The sequence below is a fragment of the Hypanus sabinus genome, chromosome 10, assembly GCF_030144855.1.
Source record: "Hypanus sabinus isolate sHypSab1 chromosome 10, sHypSab1.hap1, whole genome shotgun sequence".
In the NCBI taxonomy this organism is placed as follows: domain Eukaryota; kingdom Metazoa; phylum Chordata; class Chondrichthyes; order Myliobatiformes; family Dasyatidae; genus Hypanus; species Hypanus sabinus.
Genome location: NC_082715.1, coordinates 94937856 through 94960908, shown reverse-complemented (window position 1 = coordinate 94960908; position 23053 = coordinate 94937856). Strand labels below are relative to the sequence as shown.

Genomic DNA, 23053 nt, shown 5'->3' with positions numbered 1-23053 from the left:
CTATCCAATTTTACCTTAAATGACACAACTGAATTGGCCTCTACTACTTCTACAGGAAGCTCATTCCACACAGCTATCACTCTCTGAGTAAAGAAATACCCCCTCGTGTTTCCCTTATTTCTGCCCCCTAACTCTCAAATCATGTCCTCTCGTTTGAATCTCCCCTACTCTCAATGGAAACAGCCTATTCACGTCAACTCTATCTATCCCTCTCAAAATTTTAAATACCTCGATCAAATCCCCCCTCAACCTTCTACGCTCCAATGAATAGAGACCTAACTTGTTCAACCTTTCTCTGTAACTTAAGTGCTGAAACCCAGGTAACATCCTAGTAAATCGTCTCTGCACTCTCTCTAATTTATTGATATCTTTCCTATAATTCGGTGACCAGAACTGTACACAATATTCCAAATTTGGCCTTACCAATGCCTTGTACAATTTTAACATTACATCCCAACTTCTGTACTCAATGCTTTGATTTATAAAGGCCAGCATTCCAAAAGCCTTCTTCACCACCCTATCTACATGAGAATCCACCTTCAGGGAACTATGCACTGTTATTCCTAGATCTCTCTGTTCCACTGCATTCCTCAATGCCCTACCATTTACCTTGTATGTTCTATTTGGATTATTCCTGCCAAAATGTAGAACCTCACACTTCTCAGCATTAAACTCCATCTGCCAACGTTCAGCCCATTCTTCTAACCGGCATAAATCTCCCTGCTGTATCAGAGGTGCTCACCACTGCTCTCAAAGTGGATACCAGTATTTTAAAATCAATTCCTCTGAGTAATAACTCATCATAATGATGAAACAAGTGAAAACATTAAGTATCAACTATGCACAGAGCTACAAAATAAAAGTTGGGATACAACTGGATGAGTCAACTGTGCGAGACAATGAGGCATTATTAATGGCATATGTATGGTTTATCAAAAATGGAAAAATTTATGACGACATTCTCTTTTGTAAAAAGTTAAAAATATATCAATGGAGAATCAATCTACAGTGAGCTCAAAATGTATAGTGAGGATAAAAGTATTCTGACTTGGACCAGTTTCTTGTGCAACAGATGGAGCACTATATATGGCAGGTCATCATGCAGGTTTAGTGGCATTTATGAAAAAGTAAATTCCAAGTCTGTTTGCAATCCATTGTCAACATCTTGCAGCCAAAAACCTCAGCCAGCAACATTTTTCAAGCATGACTCTTGCAATATCTGCTGTTTACAAAATTAAAGCTCATCCATTAAATAGCAGAACATTTTGCCAGTTATGCAAGATAATAATGAAGAGGAATGCTTGCTTCTTCACACTGAAGTGTATTGGTTGTGAAAAAGCTGCTACGTTCATCTTTTTGACACTGGTTGAATTTTTCCTCAAAGCTAACAAGAGCTTGGAAAACAAGTTTGAACCTCTAAGTGGGGACGTAGCATACCTAGCTAATCTGTATGACAAAATAAGCATTCTAAATATGAAACTGCAAGGTGAGAATTTTAATTTAATCCATGCAAAAAGTGCAGTGTCCAATTTTATTGAAAATTGGAAACATAAGCAAAACATTGGGTGATGAATGTTTTCAGTTTCCCTGCATGCAAAATATGGCACTCTGTTTCATAAACAGTGATTTGCAAGAGTACTACTTACACCTGCAGTCACTGAAGAAGGATTTTCAGAATTGATTCAAGGATTTAATTACACTGGCCAGAACTTATGGATAATTCAAAGATTTGAATGATCTGGAAATTCTGGACTGGGTAATTAACCCATTTCTTAGCAAGGTGGAAGAACAGGAAGAGAACTTGCAAGAAGAAATTATCAAAATTTGGAATAATGAAGAAGCAAAAATGCTTATCAAAATTGTTGGCTTTTGTGGTATGTGACTATAGTGTCATATGAAGTTTCCTGGTCTTGGGCGAAGAGTCAAACTGCTCTTCATTGCATTTCCATGTGTATCTTTTCTCTGGTTGTGGAATTTAGTGTTCAGATTAATTCAATCCTGGGAGCTTTGTCTGACCTTATATTTCAACCATCAAGGTTCAGAAATTAGATCACCTGGTGCTATACCAGTACCACACCATTAAAACTGTATTTACCTGGGAATGAATGCAATAATAATCATTTGTAAGCCATGATTTTATCTAACCTTTACCCAATTTTTGTGTCAGACTTGACTTTCCACAAGCAATGCTCATTTTTGAGAATTGAAATAAATTCAAGTAGATCTAGGACAGACTAAATGCTGCACACTCCATGATAGCATAGTGATTAGCCCGACACCATTATAGCACAGAGTGCTAGAGTTCAGAGTTCAATTCCGGCACTGTCTGCAATGAGTTTATATGCTCTCCCCATGACCGTGTGGGTCTCCTCTGGTTACTCTGGTTTCCTCTCTCACTCTAAAGTCAATTAGTAGATGTTAACAGTTAAATTGTCCTGTGATTAGGTTAGGGTTAAGTAGCTGGGTTGTTAGGCAGCATGGCTTGTTGGTTGCGACGAGTCTGTTCCACTCTGTAGCACTAAATAAACAAACAAATAAATAAAATATTACAGTAAAGCACTTGCTTGTTATTCCACCAAGGCTTCTTTACTTACTGTTGATTATTTATATCCTGTCCTAATTTATGATCTCTGTGCAAGGTCCCAACTTCTGACTTTCCCTCTACACTTCAATTCTTTGGTTCCCTTCTAGCATATGACCAATGCCCTTTTGATTTCATACTGACCATAAAAGGAAACAGTGAGCTTACATCTTCAATCGTTTTGACCAAATGTCTGTATCTGGGAATAGGTTTCCACAGTCCTATCAATGCATGCATCTACATCTACAGTCAAAGATAGATCAAATGAATAAGCCTACTATTTTTCTATTAGCACATCTAATTTGTTCAGCTTGGGCTGTTACACAAGTAGTTTAATGAGTTGCTGACTTGGCAGGAATCCATATCTTCACTTTGTTGACCTGGAAAACATCTATATCAATAAAAGTAATTTTTTTGAAAAACAAAATAACAACCAAACCAATTAGGGTTTCACGTAGAGCATTGTACCTCTCTCTCATCCATGTGCAGCCACTGTTTGGGGTCTTCCTCTGCTGCCAAAAAGGCTATCAAATCCAAAGCTGTGAGACGAGTCTGACGTCTGGAGGATACAAAGATCAGCACGGGCTTGGATGGAGAATGGCTCCGAATGGCTGTTAAGAAAAATAACTATTTGTAAACGCTTGACATCTAATGACTTACTGGTGCCTTAGGAACAGCTGTGTTGATCAGTCCAAAATAGATTTATTGTTCATTAGTGTTTAGTACTTTGCTATTGTCAGGCTGTAATTAATCAGAAGTGACAAGTCTGCCCTCTTCCTCAAATCAATACACACATTTATGTCATACAGCTAATAAGCTTAGCCATATAATTGTAATTAGTCTGACCTAAAATAATGTGCAAGTGTTAACAATGATAACATAACAGCTAAACTTTGAGAATTTATTTTTCCAGCTATTACTCCATCAATAGGAAGTGTACTCTCAAAGGAATTAATAACCACTTGTTAGTGAAATGAGATAAGCATGTCATATTTCAGTTTTAAGACTTCACTTCTATGTTTCAATATTGTGCTTTGCTAATCTGAGAGCATACAGTCCAGCCAGGTTTAGTTTATTTCAAATGCAGTAGCAACTGAAAACTGCAAATATGTGGTTATTATGGGAAATTTTTTTACTCATTTTTGGCAATGCAATGGAGAACCCCAACAACAAAGGTCAAAGGAAAGTATCACTCGTAAATTGTGGCTCTTTACTCAAATATTTGATTTAAGGCATATTTGATATTACATGTTGAACTTAAAAGTAATTTGTAAAAATCGGGTACAGATAACAAGCACAACAAATTTCAGATCTCTCACAATGAAAGAATAGTTATAGCAAAGAACAAGACCATACATTCCACTATGAACGTGCCAGCACACTACTACAGCAATTGAATAGGAGGGAGCCCCTTTTCTGTCGCCTTGCAAATATACCTCACCAATATACTTATCTAATTCCCTCATAAAGGTCATGCTACAACCTGTCTCCAGTATATTGGCAGGTGATGCATTCCAGATTCATTTTTGAATTTGATAACTGTGTCTGTCAAGCAGTGGTGCTATTTTCCTTTTTAATTAAGAGCGTGCATGTAAAGGAAACTTGACTTCTAGACAGATATGAGATATTGCACACTTTCAGTGCTAAGTCATTCAATTTAGACTTATTTTAGGTACACAATAAAATAATTACAGTATAATTAAATGTTACCAGCTATGGATTATTTTTGCAAAAGTTAATTTACATTTTCATACTTGAAGCAATTTAAGATTTCTAATACAATGACTATGCACAAAATTCTTTTCATATTTTTCAATCAGTATCTATTCAAGTACATACCACTGGTAAACATCATCTACTATTAAAAGGAAAAATTATCATAGAAGTGCTGGTTTTAACTTGTAGTCTTATCAGAAGCTAATGAATTCATGGTCAGTTAAAATTGCAGCACAGTACAACATAGCACTCAGTGGTTCACAATGCTCTGCGGTTTAGCTGAACAGAAACAGACTGATTTAGACCCATAAAATCAAGGAGCAGAAATAGGCCATTCAGCCCATTAAGTATGATCCACCAATCATGGCTGATTCATTTTCCGTCTCAACATCATTCTCCTGCCTTTTCCCCACAACCTTGAACACTCTTACTAATCAAGAACCTATCAACCTCCACTTTAAATATACATGATGACTTGACCTCCACAACCAACTGTGCAATGAATTCCATATATTTACCACACTTTGGTGAAAGAAATTCCTCATTTCTGTTCTACAGTGACATTTTCTATTCTGAGGCTGTGCCCTCTCATCCTAGGCTCTCTCAATAATGGGAACCTGTTCTCTATGTTCACTGTATCTAGGCCTTTCAATATTTGGTAGGTTTCATTGAGGTTCCCCCTCATTCTTCTAAACTCCAGTGAATACAGGCCCAGAGCCATCAAGCACTCCTCATACATTAACCTGTTCATTACTGCCACTCCAGAGAAAACAACACAAGTTTGTCTGACATTTCTTGAGATCTGATTGACACTCTCATATCTTAGTACTCTGACACTAGAAGAGCTATCAATGTGATCCTTATACAGGTTCACTACCTTCTGGCTTAAGAAATTTCCTCTTGATCGCTGTTTGAAATGGATGTTCATCTATTCTGAGGCTATGCCCTCTGGTCCCAGACACCCCAGTATAGGAAACATCCTCCCCACTTCTACTCTATTTCAGCCTTTCAATATTCAATAGGTTTCAATGAAATCCCCCCTCATTCTTCTAAACTCCAGCAAGTACAGGCCCAGAATGATCAAACACTATGCCTATATTAACCTGCTCATCTCCAGAATCAGTCTTGTGAACCTCCTCTGAACCCTCTCTAAGGCCTTTTCTTAGAGATAGGCCCAAAACTGTGATCTGACCAATGCCTTAAAAAGCCCAAGCATGGAATCCTTTCTCTTATTGAAGGAGAGATTACACATTTTAAAAGATTGTTCTTGATTTTGAAATGTAACAATTCACCTTGAAATGTTGGTTTGTTCATAGTGGCCATGCGAGGGCAGTAGTGCTGGCCTGGGAAGCCTTGAATGTGCACTTCAAGAGGAACTGGACGAACAGATGGTCTGAAGTTAAATAGTCCATTCTAAATTAAATATAAAAATAAACCATATTATTTAAACATACCTCAAAGCATTATCATTTGGTTAATCACTCTGTCTACTTTATGAGTGAATGATACCTTGCTATTTAATGTAAAATAAAAAGAATGATACACCATAACTACAAGCAACACACACAAAATGGTGGTGGAACGCAGCAGGCCAGGCAGCATCTATGGGGAGAAGCACTGTTGACGTTTTGGGCCGAGACCCTTCATCAGTCCTTCGTAAGTCCTGACGAAGGCTCTTGGCCTGAAACGTCAACAGTGTTTCTCCCTATAGATGCTGCCTGACCTGCTGTGTTGCACCAGCATTTTGTGTGTTTTGCTTGAATTTCCAGCGTCTGCAGATTTCCTCGTGTTTACCATAATGAAAATTTGTCTTTCCTTCAAAGCTAGTTCACAAAAGAAAGTAGGATAATGCATTGTATATTCTATGCTGGATGGTCAGTTCTGATGCAAGGTTAATAAGGTGGAGTAGTGACTTTGTTTCTCTCTCCAGAGAAGCTACCAGATCTAGTGTATTTCATGCATTTTCTTTTATCTCAGGACATCCCTTCAGGACTGAGATATTCAATACCTGGGGAAGCATATGCAGTATAATAGCTGCCAGCTAGATCTGAGGGATATTGGAGAAGAAAAAAAACCACTCATGGTTGTTGCTGCTCATTTCTATCAAGGGGCTAATACTTGCACACCTGTGTGTGTATACGCACTGTGTATAGACATGTACAGTACCAAGTGACAAACATAAAAGACTGTTGTGACTAACCTTACAGACAAGTGCTCTTCTAGACTCATGCACAAATATTGATTACTTGTATAAAACAATGCAGTAGTGTCAGACACGGAGAGGAAAAGAAACAAAGAAACTGGAACAATTTTTGCAAGCTCCAAAGTAATTATCCATAAAGTAAAAGTTCATCATGCAATACCGCACATCATTTAAAAGGAAAAATGGGACACACTCTGTATATGTAGTAAGTATAAATTCATCAATAACTGAATGAACCTGGTCCTATAAATTAATGAATTATTACACAAAATAAGTAACAATATTTTCTCTTCAAAGTATTGAGTTTTTATGAGTTTCTCTAGCCAGAATTGAAAGAGCTTTACAGAAACAACTGAAAAAAAAGAGGACTGAATACTGGGGAAGAAATGGACAGGGAGTTCAAACTTCAGGATCATCTGCAATGTTAGAAATATGTACTGTAAGAAGCTCACACAGGACTGATCATTTAATGCTTGATTCTTTGTGAGAATTGGGAGCTAAAGCAAGTATTGATGACAGCCATGATGGACAAGCAGGGCAATATGCAGATAATTGGAATTTTAGCAAGGTGACATGTGGAGATTGAATGAAATCAAATTTAGAGTTATTAAAACATTAAGTAAAAGTTTTGATAGAAAAATGGTTGAAGTAAAAGAACGACTAGAGTTTTATGTACTTGCTATTTTCAGATCCCACAGATGCATCAATCAGCTTGAAAAAAAACATTATAAAAGCTGTGTCAGCTTGCAATAACTAGTCTCTATAAGCATGTCCTTAGTATTTCCTACTATGTTTTCATACTAAGAAAAAAATTAATGCTGCAGAAGCTTCAAAATGACAGAAGGAAGACAATATAGTATTAAATACGAAGTGAGTTATAGAGATTTGTTTAATGACACAAGTGGTTATTCAAATATGGATTGTTACTGCTCATTGAAATTCACCATCAGCTGTGTAGATAAAAGGCACTTCCTTTCATCATTGTCAGCTGCAGCTTACAAACTGCTGATTGGATTCTGCAATGTAGGATTAAATAATATGCGCTTCCAAAGTGCATAGACACAAATAATCCATTTGGTATCAACTCATTATCTGCCATTACTCCTCATGGTCTAATTATTTTCCTTACCTGTTGGATACCCAACCAGTCAGCCAAATCCTTTGCATTTGCCAGGGCAGTGGAGAGTCCTACTATCCTGACAGGGTTTTCAGTGTGCGAAGAGATGAAGTTAGTTCTGGACACAATTACTTCTAGCACAGGACCTCTTTCATCCCCTGCAAATAAACCCAATAAACTGCTTTTAAATATTAATCTTGCTTAACAAGAAAGACATAAAATCTTTTTAGATCTGAGACAGGAAGTTCAATACACAAAGAGAATAACAAATTTTGCAATGTACATAATGCATATTATTTATGAAACAAAACTATAAGACATAGGAGCAGAATTAGACCATTCAGTCCATTAAGTCTGCTCCATTATGACTAATTTATTTTCCCCTCAATCCCTTTATCATGCCTTTTCTCTGTAATCTTTGAAGCGTTGACTAATGAAAAATGAAACAATCTACTGAATGATTTGGCCTCTACAGCCATCCAATGTCAATGAATTCCACTGATTCACCATCCTCTCACAAAAGATATTCTTCCTTCATATTTCATTTTCTTATAACATTTTTAGTTGATTTCCATTGTTTAAAATTTTCTCCAATCCTCTAATTTCCCATTAATTTTGCTATATTACCTGTTATGTTGTCTCTGATTTCCCTTGTCAACACAATTGCCTCATCCTCCTTTTAGAGTACTTCTTCATCTTTGGGATGTATAGATCCTGTGCCTTCCGAATTGTCTCCAGGAACTCCAGCCATCGCTGTTCTGCCTTTATCCCTGATAGTGTCCCTTTCCAATCAATTTTGGTGAGCTCCTCTCTCATGCCTCTGTAATTCTCTTTACTCCACTGTAATAATGATACTTCTGACTTTATCTTCACCAGGACGAATTCTGTCATATTATGATCACTGCCGCCTAAGGATTTCTTTATCTTAAGCTCCCTGGTTCTTTAAGGTTGTTATAGCTGTGGGTGTTAATGGGGTCAAGCTCCCACTACCTATTAATTGCTCCAAATACCCTCTGACAACTAAGTCCAGCACCTGGCCTTCACATGTGGCTTAGCTTCTAAGCCTATGCGGAGCAATTTCTACTGACAGGAGAAGGAGAAAAGCTGCTGAATTATACCCTTTCTTAATCCCTCTGCATTTGAAGCAAAGTTCTTCAGATCCCAGAAAGAAAAGTTTTCTCCTTTGCTTCCTAAATAGTAAAACTGGATTTGTACCTGACTGTGTATTTAAACCCAATGCCTGGGGCTTAACTCTGGGTCATCTCAAGTGAGGAAAATAATCAAACTTTCAAAATTTTCAAGCACGTGCTGCCAGTGAAGATGCAGCAGGTCCTTGTATTGAGTACCTTTGTGCCAAGAAAATCAACTGCTTAACAATTTTTTCCCCTGGTATTTCCAACTGAAAATCTTTCCTTCCTCTGGTGCTAAATGCTGTGACACCACTTCTGAGTCATTTAATACAATTCAGTGAATTTCTCTAGGTGTCTGACACCATTTCCACAAGAGGGATGCACAGGATAATTTCACTCCTGATGTACTGCCCCTTTTAGAGCATGTGGGGGAGCTTGGATCATGCTGTTGAGGAATGAACATCTTTGAGCAATCCAGAACAATGTCATCCAGTACAACAATGGTCAGAAATGGTTGACTTTTGAGTAAATTGCTTCCCTTTCAGCTCTTTGTTACTATTATTACCCCTGCATCAGAGCCTATGCATGATCACCCCCTATCAAAAACCCTGCATCCACATTTGATCTCCAAGGCACATCATGACTGTGTGAACCCCGAAATTTAAGGTATTAATGCACCAATTTGACAAGCAATCATCTCAACTCTAACACCCATTGATATCAACATATCATTTCACTTCCTTTCTACTACTAACACCCTTGGTCATCAGCTTGAATTTAGAAGCCATGTTGCTCATGATACCCTAACGCATAAATCTGGAGAAATCTCATATCACCTGTTGGTTGTGCCGTATGCTGCATGCAGCCTGTGAGCTTCTGATGTTGCACAATGTTATTTAATTCCAGTTAGTTCTACCCAAATCATCCAAGAAATTTTTATTTCATCACCAGTTTTCTGACCTCATGATCAAACAGTTAATTTTATTGTCCAATGAATTTAATTTTAATCAAAGAGTTGTGAGTATAGAATCAAAAATTTCAATTTTTGTAGAAGCTTTGTAAGTAGATCCAAGGAGAATAAACTTATAATTTAAATTTATAAACACTAACATGGATAGCATAATGTCCTTGAAAATTCAAGTTATATTGCTCAGATGGATAAGCTTTCAAGGATTACTTCTGTACCCATGTATCGTAGTGCTCACAACAGTGTTGCCAGAGGCCTGCCTGGAAACCACTTGGCTGTTTCATCAACTGTGATGCATATATTCTTTTTGGAAAAAGAGGATCACATAAAGAAAAGATATGAGTGAGGTATTGAAGCATGCTTATGGAAGAAGCATATGGCAAAACTAACATTTTATGTAGGAGATGAAAACAATGGGATGAGAGTTACAGAACAGAAAGGAATATAATATACAGAATCATGGATGCCAATGTATCTAATTTTGTTCTATATTCAATAATTACCTAGTAAATGGATCTCATCTATGATGAGGATAGCCACTTTTTGGACATAACTTCTATTCTGCCAACTTCTGCTGATGCCATCCCATTTCTCTGGGGTTGTGACAATGAGGTCTGCTTCTTTGATCGTCTTCATATCTGGAGTCACATCCCCAGTTAATTCCACTACACTAAGGAAAAAAATATATATTAAGCATAAGATGTGAATAATACAGAATGAATATATTTTGAACAGCTATAGATTACTAAATAACTTGATGCTTTTCACAAACATAAAAAGGGTAGATTTTAAATGGAGATATGTACAGCTTGGCATTAGGTTGAAGATTTAGGAAAGTTGCACTGGACTCAGTTGAACAAAAACACTAAGGGTAGATCATTTGGCTCCTTAGAGCTATTCTGCCATTTAGTATGATTACAGAAGATCATCTACCCCAATGCCACTTTCTTGTGTCCTTTGACTCCCCTAACATCCAAACCTATCAATTTCTGAGTGAAAATGTTCAGAAACAGCCTCCACAGCTTTCTGGGGTAGGGAGTTCCACAGAGACACCACTATCTGGGTGAAGAAATTTCTTTTCATCTTTGCTCTCATGTATAGCCTCCTATTTTATAGCTGTGAACTCTGGTCCTAGACATTCCAGTCAAGGGAAACATTATCTCTAGATCTATCCCATCAAATTCTATAAGTAATTTGCTTGTTTCTATCAGATTATGCACATTGATCCATTTAACAACACCTCAATGGAGAAAAGTCTCCACATGCAAGAAAGCAGACTGCTTTATATCACAAGTCTATTCTTTCTAAGGGACCAGACTTATACACAATATTTTCAGGTTAGGTTTCAACAGAGCCTTATATAATTGCAGAAAGCTATCAGTTCACACCAAAAAAAAAATCACACTGTTGGCATCCTGTGTGCCAGCATGCTAACTTAGTGATTTGTGTACTTCTGAACAGCAAAGCAAGACCTTTCAATATTTCACCATTAAAAAATATATAAATTTTTTCCCACCAAGATAATGACCTGAAAAATTATATTCCATTTGTCATGTAGTTGACCGCTTATAAATGGTATCTAGATACCCCTGAAACTTCTGGACCTTCTCATCACAAGCCACAATGCAAACACAAAATGTATATATTAAACTCTTTCCTCTCATCCAAATAATTGAACTAGATTTTGGATAGCACCAAGTTCTGTTGTACCTCACCTTTCATGATCGCACAACACAAAATAAAACTACTTATTCTATCCATTATCCTGGTCATGATGACGTATTACTTCCAAACCCATGAACTTCACTTTTCTTTAATAATATCTTGTGTGGTGCCTTATCTATCACCAGAAAGCTCAAGTACACCATATGGATTAGTTCATTGTTTATTTATTCTACTAGTTATAAACTCAAAAAACTAACAGATGTGTCAAATATTATTTCCCTTTCACAATATGCAATCACTCAGCATTATCCTGTTATCATTTTCTAAGTGCACGTTATCATCCCCTCGAATATAGACTCCAGAAATTGTTCCTACTATTTCTGTCAGACTACTTGGCTTTCTCTCCCTTTTTTTCCTAAATATTGGGATTATACAGAATTTGCTATGTGCCAATCCGTAGGAAATGTTTAAGAATTTATGTAATTTAATTGGAATATAACAACCAATACATCCAATTGAATTTATGCATTGATTTTTATGTCAATACAAAAGGATAATTACAGTTACATTCTGACTTGGAATTAAAATTAAAAGTAGCAATGTACTTGTAGCTTTGTTAAATCATTGGTACAAGGGAGGTAGTTTTGAACCTGTGCCAATGATTCGTTAGTGATTCTCTTTAAAATTAAAACATCAAGTTTAAGTTCTTTAAAGATTGTCACTCCAAGGCTCATATTGAAAATATGACATTAAAACTGCAAATATCAGAAACATACACATTAAGCAGCAAATTTCAAGCAAGGAACACAATTAATTGTTTTAGGGCAATGATCTTTCATCATAACCACTTTGACTAAAATATTTACAGAAAAAGGAATGCTAAACTAAGAGCCTTTGTTTTCTCTTTCCTTTTTAATAAGTGATATCGTTTAAGTTATTCAGCAGCATCTTACATGAAAATAAATTGAAATACAAAACACTCCCCAAAAATATCTTTCCTTCACCCCCCCTTTTTAAAATGTTACTTTGAAATGGGATTGAATAAATTATTTGAAGAGCTACAAGTGGAATATGCATCTGAAAATGCATGAACTGAAACCATTACAACTCAAACAGGGAAACATTTACGGAACTATTTTGGTGATTGCTAAATCAGTTTTTGTCTACACCACACATTTCCATAGATGGTTGAGTACTATATTAAAAGCATGAGAATTGTAAAGCAAGCCTATTACAGAATCAAAAAGAATTAACTGCAATAATAATCAGAGGCATTGATAAAGGGTTCATGAATTGTTCTATTAGATTGCAATAGATGTGATGCTTACTTTTTACCCAGTTTTTCCATAATTCTGATTTTCCAATCCTCAATTCGTTCACGTACGAGTGCTTTGAGAGGAGCAATATAAACTGCCTACAAATTATACAAAGTTCAAAAATAATAAAATCAAGCTTCAGGAGTTAAATTCCCTAATGCACCATATTTACATTATAAAAAATACACATTGAATAATTGTATCAATATAGGCTATGAAATTGTCAGTTACTGCTGCACCTGAGGAGTTGTTCCACTGTCATTAACAAGGGAATACAGTTGGCCCTCCTTATCTGCGGGAGATTGGTTCCGGGACCCCCCCACGGTGGACATTCGTCGACAATGTCCATAAGTCAGTGGACATTAGGACCTGGCAGAGCTCTGGACCTTATCTGGAAAACGATCATGATTGAAAATAAAGTGGAAATAACAAAGTGGAAAGAGGTGAAACACTAATTGGTCATTGGAGAAGCATTAGGCTACAGTTGGTCAACAATCAGAACAATTTTAAAGAATAAAGTGAGAATAATGGAGCATGTGAAGGCCCTGCCCCGATGAAAGCTACAAGTATTACTAAGCAATGCAGTGGTTTAATTATTGAAATACATACATTTCTTAAGTGTTTTATATGTATTGAAAGGTAAAATATATACTATATACTAAGACAAACGTTTGGCTGACACTAAATAATACTGTATGTACCTTTTCCGACTCTAACTTCCACTTTTTTTTCAATTCCTGATCCGCAGTAATCTACGCACATCCTCCCATATACTTTAAGTCATCTCTAGATTACTTATAATACCTAATACAATGTAAATGCTATGTAAATAGTTGCTATACTGTATTGCTTAGGGAATAATAACAAGAAAAAAAAAGTCTGTCCATGCTCAAACAACAAGAGCTGGAGAGAGAACTTCTGGGTTTTCCTGATCAGCGGTTGGTTGAATCCGCGCATGCGGAACCCGCGGATAAGGAGGGTCAACTGTATTGGGAAGGAAGTGTAATGGCAGTCAATTTTATTAATGTCTGTTTTGTGCTGGAAAACAAAGATAACTTTTGTTTACCCCAGTAGTGCAAGATAATTTATTATTAAGATTAAACAATGTACTGATTTAAATATTTCAGCCAAAACACTTCCAAAGATAATTTAAAATTTAAACCAAAAGTAACCTTTGATGTTGGATATTTGTTGAAAATCCGAAATATTGCCAGTTCTGCTGCAACCGTCTTTCCTGAACCCGTTGGAGCTCCAAGTAGTACATTACAGTCAGTGTGATAAACAGTATGGAAGATCTGAGTCTGGATTGGGTTGAAGTGAGTAAACTTGTACAGGGCTTCATACTCCCGATTTCCCAGAGCACTGATGGGCAAAGGCTGCAGATCAAGCAATTCTGCAAAGTACAGGTAATTTAAATGTGTAATACATGTGATAAATACATCAAGAGATACAAGTGAATGCACATCACACAAACTGGAACACCTCTTTGAACACAAGTGCAAATGACAAAACTTTAACTGCAGTAGTTAACAAAGAAAGACACTACAAAATATAAAACGCTAAAAATATAACATCCAAATAGAAACACAGACAACACAAGGCAAAACAACAAGCCCAGCTCTGGCATTAGTTAAAGGAAATTCAATTTTACTTGTCTCACCATGATGATATCCAAGTCACCCGTCTTCATCTTTAAAAAAAAATCGTTCCTATCCCATCCCCACCACCCTCACTGCTGTTATCCCACAGAGTGCACAATAACCTTTCCAACTGATTTCCAATTGGACGTGGCTAAATTGCCTATCCACCTAACATCCTTGATCACTAATCTCTTTAGCCTCCAGTTGCCTGTCCTGTAACGCAACCACCAGGCTCTATTAACTATTCAACCAGTTCTTGACCTCTTACCTCAATCTATCAGAGCCTATTGCTTGCCTTCACTTATTGAACTTGTCTTTTGCCCTATTGTCTCTAGAAAACCTGATCTACTCCCCAATCCCTCAGCAGGATCCCACTCTCTATCCCTCTACGAGCACAGTAAGGTCCTCATGAATGCTAAATGTGTAAAACATTCTGGATCACCCACACAAAAAGATTTTGTTGCTGGAGGGTCATGCAAAAAATTGTGTATTTGTTCACTTCCTAATTCATTAGCTTTCCATTAATGAAAGCAAGAGCATGAAAGAGGAAGATAGTGATATGTATAACATTTTCATTATATGCAACATGTTTTAATGAAAAACTACTTAAAACCACTCATGTTTTCAGTCACAAAGATCCTTTTTAACTAATTCACTGATTTTAAATATACTTATTGTTGTTTGAAGGGCAAATGCAGCAGTCAAATTGTGTACAACATGGTGACAGAAACAGCAAATCATTCTACTTATTCAAGTTTCAGCATGCAGGTATCACTACAACACTTATTGCCATTTGCCTTTGGGAAGACCGTGGTGAAATATCATCTTCAACTTCTGTAGTCCTGGTGAATGATCTTCCAAAATGTCATAGGGGAGGGAGTTCTAGGCTCTAAGACTGTGATAACAATTGAATTGATATTAATTGGAGAAAATCATTCAGGTATGGTGTTTGTGGTTGAAACCCTTGTGCTTCTTTGAGATAAAGGCCATCAGATGTTGTTGAAGTATCATAGGTAAGTAACTGCAGTCTATTTTATAGATGGCACACACAGCAACAACTGTACACCAGGGCCCTTCCCTTGAACAACATTGGTGGCGTGGAGAGGGGAGACTTGCAGTTTGGGCAACTGCCGGTCTTCCATAAAAAAATCCTTGCCCAGGTTTGTGCCCTGGAAACTTTCCAAGGTGCAAATCTATGGTCTATCGAGACTAATGGAGGCCTACACACACACACACACACACACACACACTAGTGTGGAGGGAATGAATGTCAGTTGTGAGGCAGAGGTCAAGTGATCTGCTTTCCTGAACAGTGTTGAAGTCTTGGAGCTGTGGAGAACACATTGAGAGTATTTTGTTCTGTTATGCCTGTTAGAAAAGCTTTCAGTTCAGTATTTATGTGGCTGATCCAATTGAATCTATCATTAAAACAGAGACCAAGATGGTTGGATCTCAGTGATGGCAATACCTTTGAATATTGAGAGTGAGGGGTTGGAAAGTGATCATAGCCTGGCATTCTCGTTACATGAATGAGGCTTACCATTTATCTTGGTACCTAGGTTGTCTGCATGCAGGCATGGACATCTTCATTTGCTGAGGGATTGCAGATGGAAATGAAAATTACACAATCTTCAGTGAACGTTCCCACTTCTAAGCAAATGATATAAGAAAGCTCACTGATGAAGAAGCTGAAAATTGTTGGGCCCAGGATTCTGCCTTGAGGAACTCATGCAGTGATGTCATGGATTTTGGAATGATAATGGCCAGATACACAGCAGCCTTAAAAATTTACTTCCACATATTGTCACAACAAACTATGTTTCTCTTCAACCACCTTCATGGGAATATATCTCTGAAGAACTGTGGCTTTAGCTTTAAAAAGGCATTTCCAATCATACCCCTTTCCTTATAGATACACGAAAATGGTAGTCTAGCTAAGGTGCTCAAGTCATGGACAATAACATTCAGACTCAAAGTCAAAATTGCTATCACAGAGTCTTGATAAAGGTATTAGTTATTATTTATGTGGGATCACAAGTGAAGAGTGCTAGCCAGTTATTCAAACTCGAGTTGCCTTACAAACCATTTTGATCCAAAGTTCATACGCTTGTACTCCCAGTCAAGAGTAATCAGCCTCTTAAAAATCTGGCTGCTTTTTGTCCTTTATTTTTTGCAGAGTTGCTGCAGCTAGTTGCAGAAACTCTATTATCAATTACCTTAACAAAGAGATCATCTAACTGCAGCTATGGAACAAACTCAGGACCTTGTTTGCACTGTCCAGCAGTGCATTGCACAAATTACAGAGCTACCTAGAGTGGCAACTGCTATGTCTCAGTAATATATAAATAAATGCTTCATTGTTACATTACCAGTGTGAGGAGGATGCCTCTCTGGCAGAATCAGATATTGAAAATTAATTATGCACACAGCCTCTGCTCCCAGCCACCGATCAGACACAGCCCGGATGTAGTACTGAGAGGGCAACGGCTCAAATATCGGAATGGTAAATACCAACAGTTGCGGTTCTTTAGACAAAACCTACAATCAACATAAAAAACAAAGCACTGAAGGAGTTTTTAAAATTTCCTCCAAGATACTTTATAAAAAATTGCAACTGGATATTTAACAACTGTTTCATACAAACTGAAACAAATGCAATTCGAAATCCCTCAAATGAAGAATATGCATGATTACTCCCAAAATATATTTTTTTCCTTTTAAGGTAATACTTGTTCTTATAATCTTGCAAGTGATACTGTACTTTCATTACTATTATTTAATAAATTTATATTTAAAATTAAGAGTATTCAATTATATTGCTTTGAAAACAATGGCAAGTTGTGCATTGTGATGAACATGAATGAAATATGCAATTGCCAAACATTTCTATTTCAGTATCACATCTTGCTCAACAGCTTTGTAACATATTTGCACACACAGTGTAATGAAAATTAAATAACTCTCTATGATCACTGTAAAATAGTAAACAAATACTGGTTAAATGAACAATTTTAGGAAATGTATTCCAGTAGCCGAAGCAACACATCACTCTGTTTTACTGTGCCAGCAACCACAAACCACAAAATCAGCAGCAATGAGGAAAATGTCAGTATTGTATTAACAGTGTGGTTAAATCTCACCTGTTTCTTTTGGAGAAGGAAGTACTCTGAATGATATATGTGGTCATTCACAGGATCTTCCACCCAAATCCACCAAGGTTCACCTACAGATCCATGAGTCTGTGAAGACAAATATTATTAATTCTTTCCCAGCCTCCAATGCAACTTAAAGTCACTTTAAGAAAATGATACTGGAATATTATAGTCACAACAATAACACAGCAAAGAATGAGGTCATTCAGCCACAGAATCTGCATCACCTCATCCAAAGTGTAATCCAGTTATTCTCCTTTCCTGACTCCTTTCCAATTCTCCTATGTTTTGTTTTCCCTCTTATTTTTATCCAATTCCCTTTGGAAAGCCATTTAAAAATATCAACTGTTCTTAAAGAAAGGGGGCAACTAGAATCTGGAAGTGAAAAAATTCTTAATTTTCATCAAAGAGAAGGTAGCTGGCAGAAATAATCTGATATACAGAAACCACATGACTTTGCTCAGTATTTTTAAAATAGATCTTGGATTGCTTATACAAAACCTGGATGAGACTCAATTGATAAAATCTCATATTCTGCCTTTGCAATCTACAACCCAGCAGTATGAACACAGCACTTTCCCGTTTCAGATAACCCTTACCTTCTATCCACCAATATATGATGTCCCCTGGCTCACTCCTCCCATCCTCTTTACATGGGCTATCTTCCCTCTTCACTCTTAATCCTGATGCAGCATCTCAACCAATAATGTTCACTGTTATTATTTAAATCTGTGCCAATTTTAAACTTTTCAAGCATCTTATTGATTCTGGCCTTTCAATCAGATGACTATGTTATTTTCCATTGTCTGTACATAGCTATTTTAACAGCCCTTTCACAATGCACATGTTCTTCAATAATAAAAGAAAATGAACGATTTCTAGAATGCAATTCTAATTAAACCCTTCCACTTCTTTTTAGTTGGAACATAAAATATCCACAACTATGCACAAGAAACCAGATAATTTCACGTATCTTTACATGAACTCAGCACTCCCTCTGCTGAATCTTTATTTGCATTGCATTGTTACTGTGTTGGCTCAAGCAAGATAGGGTTGAAACCAATGGTTTCTGTTACTCAGAAGAAATCCATTGATCCTTTATTCATTTAGTCAAATTGTACCCGAGAAACAACCAGTGGAAGACCACTGTTTAATATGGCAGAAACTGACTGATTAAATGAAGAAATGCAATAGACAGATCTTGGACAAAGAAACAACCTCTAAACAACTGTTACTGGCACAGCTTGGAAACTACTCAAGAAATTATTAAGATTAATCACCGTTATATTGTTAAATATTTTTAACAATGCAATTTTCAGACTTTTCTCACTTTTGCTTACATACAGAAATTACTGATGTGAAAATTGGCAGTCTTGACCAACCATATCGATTTAAAAATATTTCGATAACTTGCTCTATCTATAACAATTCAAAACCAAACCTCATCATTGTGGGAAGTATTTGCTTCCTTCAACATGCACATGGTATGTAAACATTCTCTTTACAGTCAAGTTCAGAATGTTAATGACATATGATCTTAATTAAATTTGATAATACAAGCTTTCAATCCAGCAATCATTGATACCAAAAAATAAACCCTCAAATTCCTTTCTATTTTTTCCATTGCATGCACATCCATCCTCAGTTTTTATGGCCAATGTTTACTATATCCATTGCGAAGCACCCTTGCTGAGTTGACAAGTCTCTAAGATTTCAGCAAGTGAGCACATATATATCAACAAGTACAAATGTTGTGCCTCTTTGTAAAAGAAAAAAAATCCTCACTGTATCAGAAATAGCTCAAGGACAGTACCCACCTGAAAACACTACAGCATTCTGACCAATTCTGTAGTTATATTAGGACTTTTTGGAATTTCCATTATGACTATTGATATAAACTCTCTACAGGCTCTTCTTTTCAGTAGTTAAATATTAATATTAATAACAGTTCTAATTTCTTCTGCCTTACACTCATAAAGTTTCTATGAGTTTGAATAAACTTTGGCAATGTCATTCATCCTCTGCAATATGATTACCAGTTTGACTGAAAGACCTGATTACTGGTTTGCACTAATACTTTTAGTACAGTATTAATCTGAAGCCTAGAAATTTTTCAATGGAGTTCTCCTCTATGAAAAGTTGTGGATGCTCAGTCAGTGAGTTCATTTAAGACCGAGAGCAGTAGATTTTGGAACAGTGAAAGAATTAAGGAATAGTAGCTTTGATAAATAGTCTTTGATTTGAAACAGTAAGTTCATTGTTTTGATGCTGCTGTTTTTCTAGCATTTTCTATTTTTATTTTAGATTTTCCATGTCTGTAGCTTTTCAAAAAAGGAGAATGGGAATAGGCAAGAATATGGAGTTAATAGCAGAAGTTTATATATGAATTCATTGTTAGAAGTAATTTGATGGGCTGTATGGCTTCCTTCTACTTCAATTTTGTCTGTTCTCAGGTAAAATACTGAATTGTTAATATACTGTAAAGGTACAGCAAACTTGAGAATGAGTACTAGATAATATATGGCAATGGCTATAAAATTGTATAGTATGGATGATTGAAAGTAGGTATTTACTGCAATACTGCTTCATGAGACATACTGGACTTGAGAATTATGTAAGCACCCATTACTGATATAGAACCTCAAAAACAGCAATAATGTGCTATTAGAATCAGAATGGCATTACTGCCACACCTTTGACTTAAATTTTACTTGGGAAAATCATCCATCCAACACAATTATCTATTTACAATCAAAACTATGAAGTCATAAAACACCAAGGGAAGCATACACTTGATACTTTGCTGCTATTTTTTTTGTGTATGCATATCCATTGGAGAATAATTTTGATATGAAAAATAAGTCACTGCACTCTAAAACAGAATGAATTATCTGAAGTGCTTTTAAATATTCTGATTGTATATACCTTTTTAACAAGTATTTCAAGACACCATCCAAACAACTTTCCCTATCAAACAAATGGTATGGATCACACTGTGTTCACTGACAACACTGTATTGGGTTTTATCATACTATGTTTCAGAAGAAAGGCAGCAAACACTTGGAGCACACAAGGGATTATCCATAATATTGCTGTAGTATTTTCAGAAGGCAATGCTTAGAAGAAATTCCACTCTATTTTTGTCTATAATGATCTTATTTTTAAAAACATTACAATTCATATTGAATACACAGGGAATTTTGAACAGCTTGGGAAATAAGGATTACAAAAAACAACAGCATAAAGAATGGATCATTGCTATCAGTTTTTGTAAGTTATTAATATCATTATTACAGTTAGTCTACAAGTCATGAAGTATATAATTACTAACTTCTTCAGTTATGCTTGCTTGAATTCAATACATATAACTTTAGATAACAATTTACAAAAAATATGTGAAATTTTAATTGTTATGAGTGATGGACAATGGGGTGCAGAGTTAACCATTCCCACCCCCCCCCCCGAGAACTATGAACTACTGCTGTTGTTACGCTGCTCATGAGAGAGAGATAAAGAATATAAAGGCAAGAACAAAAGGCAACATAAAGGCAAGAACATCTGCTACAGATAAGAGGGGGAGAGAGACTGTTGATTTACTGTATTATGACTCTTCCTGGATTATTTACCTTCTACTACAAGGACTGCACTTTGCTCATCAACATTCCTTAGGAGACAGCAGGAGTGGCCTGATTTGATGGACATGGTCATTCAGAGTTGATGGATAGCTGAGATCCCGTGAGTGGGGATAAAAGACAGGTCTGGAGAGACAGCCTTCAGACACACCAGTGGACACTGAGTGAGTGTTGGGAACCCACAGAAAGGTGGGGGCTTCAGAGACCAAACCAGGAGATCAGTCAGTAAAGCCGGTGGGGACTTGTGTGTGTATCCACTCATGTCAGAGTGACGAGTCCACCACAGAAGAACGGTCTTGCTGAAGACTAGAGGGGTCATAACTGAATGGCCACAATGTTACGACGGATTAAGAAAGCAACGGAAGGTTTGGCTGCTGTAGCTGTTACATCTTGCTTGCTCACTCTCTCTCTCTCGCTCTCCCCCCCCCAAACGATTTCAATACAACAACCATAACTACTTCAGCATTTATGAACTGAACTCTATACTTTCCTATGACAATTCATTTACCCCCAGACATCGATAGAGCTTGTTTATTATTTATTATTATTATTCCTACATTTTTAGGTTTATTATTGCTAACTTGTTTTATATGTATATTTGCATTTTTGATATTGTATTGTGTAGTTTACTAATAAACACATTTAGTTTGGTACCACCAGACTTCAACAGATTCTTCTTTCTCTGCTGGTCAGACACCCAGTTACGGGGTACGTAACATAATGCAGTTTTCAAACTTTAAGAAATCCTTTATTTTAGTTCACTATCAAAAATGTACATATTTACTTTAAGGTGTTAGTAATATTACATTTTAAAGAGAAAGGCATGAATCCAAATTACTTGCTATTACTTAAATGACCAGAGATGACACATGCACGTTGAATAGTCCCAAATGGATAACAGAATTGACAGGAATTTTCTTCATTTCCCAAACCATATCACAGAAGGTGAATTTGAAATATACAAATCTTCCCAGCAACAAAATGAAGCTTGTGTGTTAGATACAGCCCAATTCCACCTCAAGTGAATACCAGATGAAAGCTTGCATTTCCTTTAACAGAGTTCTACTCTATCACCTGAACGTGCTGTGTCTCTTTTCCTATTTTCCAAACCTGCCCTACCACACACTAATATACCTTTCTGAACTCATTATAGCTATAGAAAATTGGTGCTCAGAATTTAGAAGATACATCAAGCAGGAAGCTGTGAATGGTATAAGCAACTGGAGTAACTTGGGTGGGAGGCGAGGTAATGGCATACAGCTCATGGAGCCAATGATTGAAACATAACAGGGAACTTTCCCATCTATGTACTGAAAGCGAGGAAGATTTTGCAGCCAGAAACACAATGTCTATTCAATTTATTTAATATCTCAGGAATGATTGAGTGTCTGAGTGATTGAATGATTGAGTAACGAATTGTTGTAGCTACATTGTAAGTGGCCCAGACACTTCATCCATTTTGTGATTTATTCTAACCGTATAATTCTTGCCTTACATTTCACTTTTCATCATATCACTCATTTAGCAAGGAGCCCTAAATTTTTCACTAGCCAAAATCATCTTTTGTTTGGTCTGAAATTAAATATTGAGCTGAACAACATGAACAAGATAGCGGTAGTATTTATGCAATTGTCCTTTGTTAACTTCAGTTCACAAAGATGATACTACATCTTGAAGTTTGTCCTGCTTCAATTGTGATAATTTGATTTTATTTTTATGTGCACCCATGCTAAGCTTGTCAATTTCATCAACTTTGCCTCCAACATCAACTGGCCTTTAAATACACTTGGTCCATTTCTGACACCTCCCTCCCTTTTCTCAATCTGTCTCCAATTCTGGAAATAAGCTATCCACCAACATGTTTTGGAAACCTACCGATTCCCACAGCTAGCTTTTCTATACCTCTTCCCACCCTGTCTCCTATAAAAATGCTA

The 23053-nt window shown here is 36.6% G+C and overlaps 1 protein-coding gene across 2 annotated transcripts in view; it reads right to left on the bottom strand.

Moving 5' to 3' along the window:
- Window positions 1-23053, bottom strand: part of ascc3 (activating signal cointegrator 1 complex subunit 3) — a 374033-nt gene that overhangs the window by 127641 nt on the left and 223339 nt on the right. For both annotated transcript variants that reach the window (XM_059982329.1, XM_059982330.1), the window contains exons 23-30: window positions 17476-17574; window positions 16705-16873; window positions 13868-14088; window positions 12708-12793; window positions 10218-10384; window positions 7630-7775; window positions 5590-5710; window positions 3050-3192 (exon numbers count right to left, since the gene is read on the bottom strand). In XM_059982329.1, the coding sequence (XP_059838312.1) occupies window positions 3050-3192; window positions 5590-5710; window positions 7630-7775; window positions 10218-10384; window positions 12708-12793; window positions 13868-14088; window positions 16705-16873; window positions 17476-17574 (1152 nt within the window). The remainder of the gene's footprint in view (window positions 1-3049; window positions 3193-5589; window positions 5711-7629; window positions 7776-10217; window positions 10385-12707; window positions 12794-13867; window positions 14089-16704; window positions 16874-17475; window positions 17575-23053) is intronic.